Here is a 7,965-nt window from a genome sequence, read left to right on the forward strand (position 1 = left end):
TTCAAGAATGTTGAAAATTCTTTTTCAATCAAGTTCTCTTACATAAAAAAAAGTAAATTCAATGGCTACTAGGGATGCTCATTTCGTTAATTTTGCTAACCGACAACCGCCGATCATTAATCGGTTATTAACGGTTAAAGGCTGATTTATACTTCTACGTCAAATGCTGGCCCTTCGCCGTGGCCGTCGGCGTCGCTGACGTGCACCTCTCAAAAAATGTAACTACACGTCGCAACAACGCGTAGTGCAAGCTCTGTGATTGGTCGGCTTGGTAACGCTGACGAGTCTGGGAGTCCCGTGAAGGAGCTCCGGATGGAAAGTTTTGTTCTGTGTTTACCTCATGGTTAAAGTTGTTGCACGTCCGCCGGTTCCTGCCTCAAAATGAGCGAGTTTGAGTCACTTGTACATCCAGGAAGTGTTCAGGAAAAGCAAAACAGAAGCGAAGAAACTCGACACAGAGGAACATTTACACCTCACTGCCAACTAGCATTTCGGAAGTGTTAATGCAGACCAAAAGAGACAGTGCGCAGAAGTATAAATGCACAACTACGGGCGTTGCATGCGCCGTGGGTTACGCCGGTCACTTGACGCAGAAGTATAAACCAGCCTTAACTGGTCAGATTACTAATAATTTTATATTAAACAAATTGACGTGTCTATTTTGTGTCTGACACATTAAATATTGCATTTTAAAATACTGATTTATTTTTATATGCTAGCATATTAATAACGGAACAGAACAACAGAGAATCTTCACTCTTTATTATTCAGCAGAATAATCTAAATAAAATGAATAAAATAAATAGGACTACCCTAAATTATTTTCCCTTAAATAATAAATTTATATTACAAAACGAAAATACTGACTGATTCTTTTTGATAACCGGCATAGGCTGTTTTTTTTTTTTCTTCCATCAAATATGCATTTATTTATTGGCCCCCTGATATTATTATAATCACAAAACCTTTTACATTTTTAATAGAAATCATTATTTTAAAGAATATGTCCTGATATATGGTTTCCTCTCTCTCCCTCGCGGTTCAAGTGCGCACTGCGTGATGGAAAGACAACAACATAGCGCGCATATGTAGACTTTTTGTAAACAGTTGTGTTGTTTAATTATGATATTGCATTAATGTGCATACATACTTTATAAGCTGTAAAATAAAAAGTAAAGCCTATTTGTTGTGTTTATTACGCAGATTCAGGTCAACATCAGCGCTGGTTAACCATCCACACAACTGTATCAAACAGCAATATTCTTCTTCCATTTTGCTTCTTTGGCAAATGTGTCTGTAGGCACGGGTTATACATTATCGTCCCGCAAATTAAGTATGTCTTGCAGTTGAACAAGGGGCTGAAAACAAGGTGCACCTCACTGAATAATGTTGACAAGGAAAAAAGAAGAGCCGCGGTCCTCTTATGAAACAACTGAATCAGCTGGGTATCGATTGTGCAAAAGTGTTGCTGTCTGTGTTGTTACAATTGTAATATTTAATACTGTTTAATACTGTTGTGATATTCAAGATTTGTACATTCATACAGCTCTGGATAACTTAAAACCTTCAGAGCGGCATTAATGCGTCCTGAAGTAAAGCGAAAAGGCTATAAACTCCAGCAAGATTATATGCAGAGTCTTATACCTTTATCTCTAAATAAAGTATAACTATAGAAACTGTGTTCATCTTAACTCAGGGGTCTCAAACTCGCGGCCCGCGGGCCATTTGCGGCCCTCAGTGCAATATTTTGTGGCCCGCGCCGACAGCTGCACACTGACAGAATCAGCGGAGCGGGGAGAGAGAGCGCTCCCCGCTCCGCTGATTCTATCCGTACACAGCGGTCACTGGCATTCCCCGTCCGCCGTGTAAACAAAGGGGCGGGGTTGTCGGTGACGTCACCACGCACCCCGCCCCTTTGTTAGTTGCTGTGACGGGCGGGAACTCGCGCCGGCCAGAACCAAGGTAAGCTGTTCCCGCCCCTGCCTGCCACTTAGCTACCTATCTGCAGCCTGCCACCTACCTAGCTACAGCCTGCATCTTATATATATTATAGGTAGATACAGACTGGTACAGACTGATGTGACTGGAGTGGGGGTGTTTTATTTATACATATATACGCCTTTTTTTAAGGTGAGGGCAGGCACGTGCACACATAAGGCTCAACCTGTGCAGTGCACATGCCTTTTTTAGTCTTGGATAGAAAGTGCCCTTCCAAAATGATCAAAAGTGACACCTTTGGTCCCGCCCTTCAGTAGGCGCGCGACAACACCGCTCTTGAGTACGCGCGCGACAACACAGCTGATCAGTACACGTGCGATAACACTGCTCTTCAGTACGTGCGCATCCACTCTGCAGATCTGCACCAATTTTTCTGATCTGCAATCAGATTTGTGAGAAGAAGCGCTGTCAAGTCTCTGGCAGCAAGGAGTAGGCAAAAGATGCCATGTTCAGAAGAACTGTTCATAATCTTCACTCAATGTTCTATTAATGTTCAGGACACTTCATGTTCAGAAGAAATAATTAAAACTGTTAATAATGACATTTGAGGACTTTTTTGTGAAATCCCTTATGCGGCCCAGCCTCACCCAGACTTTGCCTCCTGCGGCCCCCAGGTAAATTGAGTTTGAGACCCCTGTCTTAACTGAAAGCTTCGTCGTGTTTCCTGACCTCGCGCATTGCGCACCTGTCAGTCAGCACTCCCAAAGGTTCAAACAGAAAGCGCACAGCACGGTTACAGAAAAGTTTGCGCTGTTACCTACCTTTTGGCTACTGTTTCACACTGAGGCTTAATGCCTGTGCTGCAAACCACAAATCAAGTAAACATTAAACAAATAAACAACTTATTTCTCTCAAGAATACCAAACTCGTTTGATTTAAGGGAGTGGAAAATTCTTCAGAAACACCATCATGTCAACATTGCAGTGAAAAAACGTGACAACTTTCCTTACTCTGCAGAGGAGTTGTGGCATCTGGTGAACGCCCATCCCTCTCTGCTCAGCCACATTAACAGTGTGAGCAAAGCATCGTAAATGCGGTGAAAATCCGGCTGCTTTGACAGCATTGGCAATGTTTCTGGCGTTGTCTGTTGACAAGCAGGGTTAAGTTGGTTTTGTTTTTGATATTCCTGACACATTTAGACGGTCTCTTACTAAGAGCTCCGTGCGAGCTGTCCCGGCTAAAAGCATATTGCGAGGGCTTAAACGGAGCAGTGCTCGTAATGTTGAACGAAAAAAAGTGTTTCCTCACGTTCTTCTTCAAATAGCTCAACTTTTGCAGGCAGCACGCATGACGTTATTGGAAAGGTGGTCAAGAGTTGTGTCGCGATTCTCCCTTATCACACCGCGACACTGGATCGTAAATCTGAGTGTCATGATTTCGCTTTCATATCGTGTATCGTTACAGCCCTAATAGCAATGGTCTCAAACTCGATTCCTGGAGAGCTGCAGCTCTGCATAGAGTAGTTTAGTTCCAACTAAACTAAACAACTTCCAACTCACACCTGCTTAATAGTCTCTAGTAGTCTTGAACACCTTGATTAGTTGCATCAGCTGTGTTTGATTAAGGTTGGAGCAAAACTGTGCAGAGCTGTGGCCCTCCAGGAATCCAGTTTGTGACCTATGCTGCACAGTAATGTAAAATATGGAGCAATCACCCGCTTTTTAATGTCTAACCATATTGTTTAATCCCGCCCCTTCAGAAAGAATCTCGTAAACTCAAACTGCTGTGACCAGCATGTCCTCAATAGTAACCAATTGCAGGGGTGCTCAAACTCGGTCCAGGAGGGCCAGTGTCTTGCAAATTTTTCTCCAACTTGCCTCAACACACCTGCACAGATGTTTCTAGAAAGCCTAGTAAAGCTGCGGTCACACTGGACTTTTCTCTCCAGTGTTCCATTCATACGCATGCAAATGCGTCAGACTGGAAACGCAAGGTCGTGCGTCAAGTTTCGCAGGGCGCTGCAGTGCAAAGTTCAAGCTTAGTGAACTCTAAACTGCGAAATCGCATCACTTGCCTGCGTGAGACCAATCGAGGATCAGAACATGACCTCTCTGGACAGAAATTTAAAACATGGAGCAATTTCTCACTTTTTTAATGTCTAATCATCTTGTTTAATCCGCACACACAAACTCTAGTGTGACTGCAGGTTAAGAGATTGATTGGCTAGCACAGGTGTCTCTGATTGGGGTTGGAACTAAACTTTGCCGGACACCAGCCCTCCAGGAACGAGTTTAGACATCCCTGGCTTAGAGCAAGATATCATTAAAAAAAAAAAACTGATTATTCATGCTGGCTGATGTAACTACAATATTTTTTGGCTCATGTATTTATTATCTGGATTTTTTAAACAAAGGAATTTAACAGTGACCAAAGATGTGCTATGATTTGCATTTTTTAACTAAACCATTGTCGACAGGTGTTGTGCTTTCATGACATTTTCCAATTATATTATAAAAGTTGAGTATTTGGACTTAAATAGTGGTTCGTTGCAAATTTTTGTGTTACATTTATTTCCAAGACAAAGTGTTTGGATTTAAGTCTATTATGTACTAGTCTTTATTTTTTGTTTTCTAACAAGAACTGACAGCACTAATAAGAAGTACTTTGTTCTTTTAATTTTACAGCAGTTTGTATGTAGTCATAATATCATAAAATTATTTTAGCGAAACAACTATAATTGTCTGTTGGTGGCACAAAAATGTGGTGACCAACTATTTGTAAAAAAAATTTTTATGTCTTTATGCTACAGCCCAAAACTAAGCCTTCAATCAAAGGGACACACCAGTGGAGGTATGTACAAGGGTTATAAATTATTATTTGTTAATAATAGTAACATGAGAATGAATAAATGGATCCAAAACAACTGATTACAAAGCAAGACTAACTATAATAATAACCATCCTATGATAGATTTATATGTACATAATGATATATTTGTTTTTTGTTTGTTTGTTTTTTGTTTAAACAGCACAAAGAGGACAAGATGCTGTAAGTCACCTGTTGTTGATTTTTTTTTTCTTAAACTGACCATGACCAAGTTTGCCTTTTATTGTATTAATAACTTAAAAACTGTAAACGGATGTCAAGTTATACATTACAAAACATACAGGTAAAGCATTTATTAAATTAGATTCAGTTTTTCACTGTCTTCTGTCTCTTCAATCTTTTATCTCATAGACGTAATTCAGTTTATGACTTTTTATAGCAGGACAAATTAGTTTATTTTATCATCAGCTCAAATGGACTTTAATCTTTCACATATTGCTGCACAAAGATATACAATGAAAACAGAAGCTAAACTATAGTTCTACCAGAAAGACTAGGGAGAAAATTATGATACTGAACTACATTTATTGATGAGTATTGTTTGACAAGAGTATCATGAAATAGGATTTCTTTGGCGGAGGCCCCGTCTATTGCTTGGTTTGAAAGCTTTTAGATCCAGCTACGTCTGCCGAGGACGAAGGCAGGGGCAGAGCCTCCCCCCCCCTGGACAGGGCCAACCTGGAGGTGGTGGGGAGGATGGTGGGTGAACATCTGCTTTGGTGCCTGCAATCAAATGAGTGAAACGAAAGAACAGCTTATATATTCCTTGTGTCTCTTGGCTATTGGTTGGAGCTGACTGTGATGAGTGACATGGCATTAGGTATTCCTTGGCTGTTTCTCAATTCCAAGAACGCAGAGAATGGACTTGCGTTCTTTTGGAGATCGGTCTTGCCAGTTGTCCTTGGAAGAACAAACTCGGGAGACCGCAAGAACAGAGGACGCGTACTGTGAGAAATGAGATGCTGCGGTCTTCCTGATGGTCACATGACCTTCGCGTGTTTTTAATGGAATATTATTTAAACATTACAGCATTCAAACAACAATTTATGGTTTTCCCCTTTTCAAAATATATACTATGCATAAAAACATTATAAATATACATATACAAATAAAATAGATTTTGATACAAATTTCAGCAAACAAACACCCTTAATGTGTTTATTCCTTTATTAAGATGTCCATGGTAATGTTTATATTCACCGTTCCATTTAGGGAAACATAACCCTTGCTTGTATTGTCCTGCGCAACATCGCTACTAAGTGCAAAGCCACTCTCTGTGCTGATAATGATCATGAGCCCCTTGGAGACCCCAACCAACCTCTGCATTCTGCCAGAATGAGCATACAGGACGTGCAATAGTTAGACACTATTTCTGATTAGGATTTCTTTTGGATTTGAAAAATCACTAATTGTATTTGATCATCCGTCAGGCTACAGTGATTAGGTAGGCTTAACGTATTCGGCCTTTTTGTACAGGCCTACAGCAAAGTAGAAAGAACTTGGCCTCATAAGACAATCCACTAATCACTAATCACTAATACATATATATATATATATATATATATATATATATATATATATATATATATATATATATATATATATATATATATATATAWWATATGTATTCATTAAATATTTATTCAAAAAATGCAAAGAATGACAATTCCTGATTTTTGAAATCACTTTCAACAATTGCAGAAAGAGTGTGTAAGTGCAGAAGCACAGCTTTGTCTGGCAGAGGAACAACTGACTCTGACCAAACTGCAGCAAATCAAGGCCAGACTTGGGATCCGCCTCCTAAAGGCTACGCTCAAACAAGCTGCTCTCTCCAAATTAGATGAGGAAGTCTGAAATTATTGTGGAGTTTTTGACATTAAGTCAAAGGTTGGGGGTGCGATCACCAGAATAGGGACATAGATTATATGTTGATAGATCAACATATAATGTCTTATAATATTAGAATAATTATGGCCGTTTAATAGTGGCTTTTGTTTTTACCAATTCAAGTAATTATCATTGTGTCTGAAATGTTGATTATAATTTTAAAAAAGCAAATGATTATCTGTAGGAGCTGAACTATGCAGACATAAGCCATTTCCAGAAGAACAGTGGAGAGAGAGTGGTTCTGGGAGATGTGAATGAACTGAGAACAGAGTATGCAGAAGTAAGACATGGATCAAAGTTGAGGGCTCCTCCACCTCCTTATGGAAGTCAGGTTAGTCATTTAATATAGTAAATGTAGCACAACCTGTCATATTTGCCCTTGGGCTATAGTAAAATTTTACTGCATTACAAAATAACGTAAGTGCTATTTATTCTGTCCTGTAGACATGCAATCAAACAATAAGCCCTTTGGTTGGTTTCTTTTATGACATGGTTGTATAATGTCTCCATTCAGGTATCAAACCCTCCTCCTGTGCGCAGGTGAGGAAGCGAAGACACTGAAACATCTACTGCACTGAGTCTTCCTGCACATTGCACATTTCACACATTTTGTGTTATATATAATTGTGTTTATCACTCTGAATATAGTTGTGTAAATGAATGTAAATCATTAATTAATTATGGTTCGTAATTAAAGATTTAGCCTTGTCATTTTTCACAAGTAAGAAACAGGAAGGGTTGTAACTTTTCGCTTTACCCGCTATTGCTCAGTGCTATTTATTAAAATGTTTTTAAACAATTCTCCCACATTTATCTAATGAAACTGATGTTATTTTGAAATCTAGTGTAAAAGGATGAAGATGAGTACAAATTGTTGATACAACTTATCACCCACTCAAGTACCAGTAGATATGGTGTCAACAACAATATAAACCTTATAGAATTATCAATGAATTTTGCAAATGCATTTATTTTCAGTAAAATTAACTAGTAAAAATAGCCTTTCACCGTCCAACTTCAGCTTGTTGCAACCCTTCCCCACTCAGAGATGATATTAATTTTTGTTGTTATATAGTAATGGAAACTTTTAACCAAGTTTTAAAAACTGTTCAGTTGATTAAGATGAAACTGAATCTGTCAGTGTACATAAAACTGAAGCCACAATGAAACTCAGAAACAAAATGTTGATTTTTTTCAAATCTCTCAAATCTTTTTTTTTTTTTTGTCCTATAAATTCTTTATATTTTTACACAG

General features: G+C 38.9%; 1 protein-coding gene across 4 annotated transcripts in view; it reads left to right on the forward strand.

Moving 5' to 3' along the window:
• Window positions 1-7,965, forward strand: part of si:dkey-250k15.7 — an 82,755-nt gene that overhangs the window by 73,470 nt on the left and 1,320 nt on the right. For all 4 annotated transcript variants that reach the window (XR_012392030.1, XM_073925893.1, XM_073925894.1 and 1 more), the window contains 4 exons: window positions 4,748-4,788; window positions 4,967-4,986; window positions 6,896-7,042; window positions 7,226-7,251. Coding sequence is in view for 3 of the 4 variants with exons in the window: in XM_073925893.1 (XP_073781994.1) it covers window positions 4,748-4,788; window positions 4,967-4,986; window positions 6,896-7,042; window positions 7,226-7,251 (234 nt within the window). In the remaining variant the exon portion in view is untranslated. The remainder of the gene's footprint in view (window positions 1-4,747; window positions 4,789-4,966; window positions 4,987-6,895; window positions 7,043-7,225; window positions 7,252-7,965) is intronic.

This window comes from Danio rerio, chromosome 16, assembly GCF_049306965.1.
Source record: "Danio rerio strain Tuebingen ecotype United States chromosome 16, GRCz12tu, whole genome shotgun sequence".
Taxonomy (NCBI): domain Eukaryota; kingdom Metazoa; phylum Chordata; class Actinopteri; order Cypriniformes; family Danionidae; genus Danio; species Danio rerio.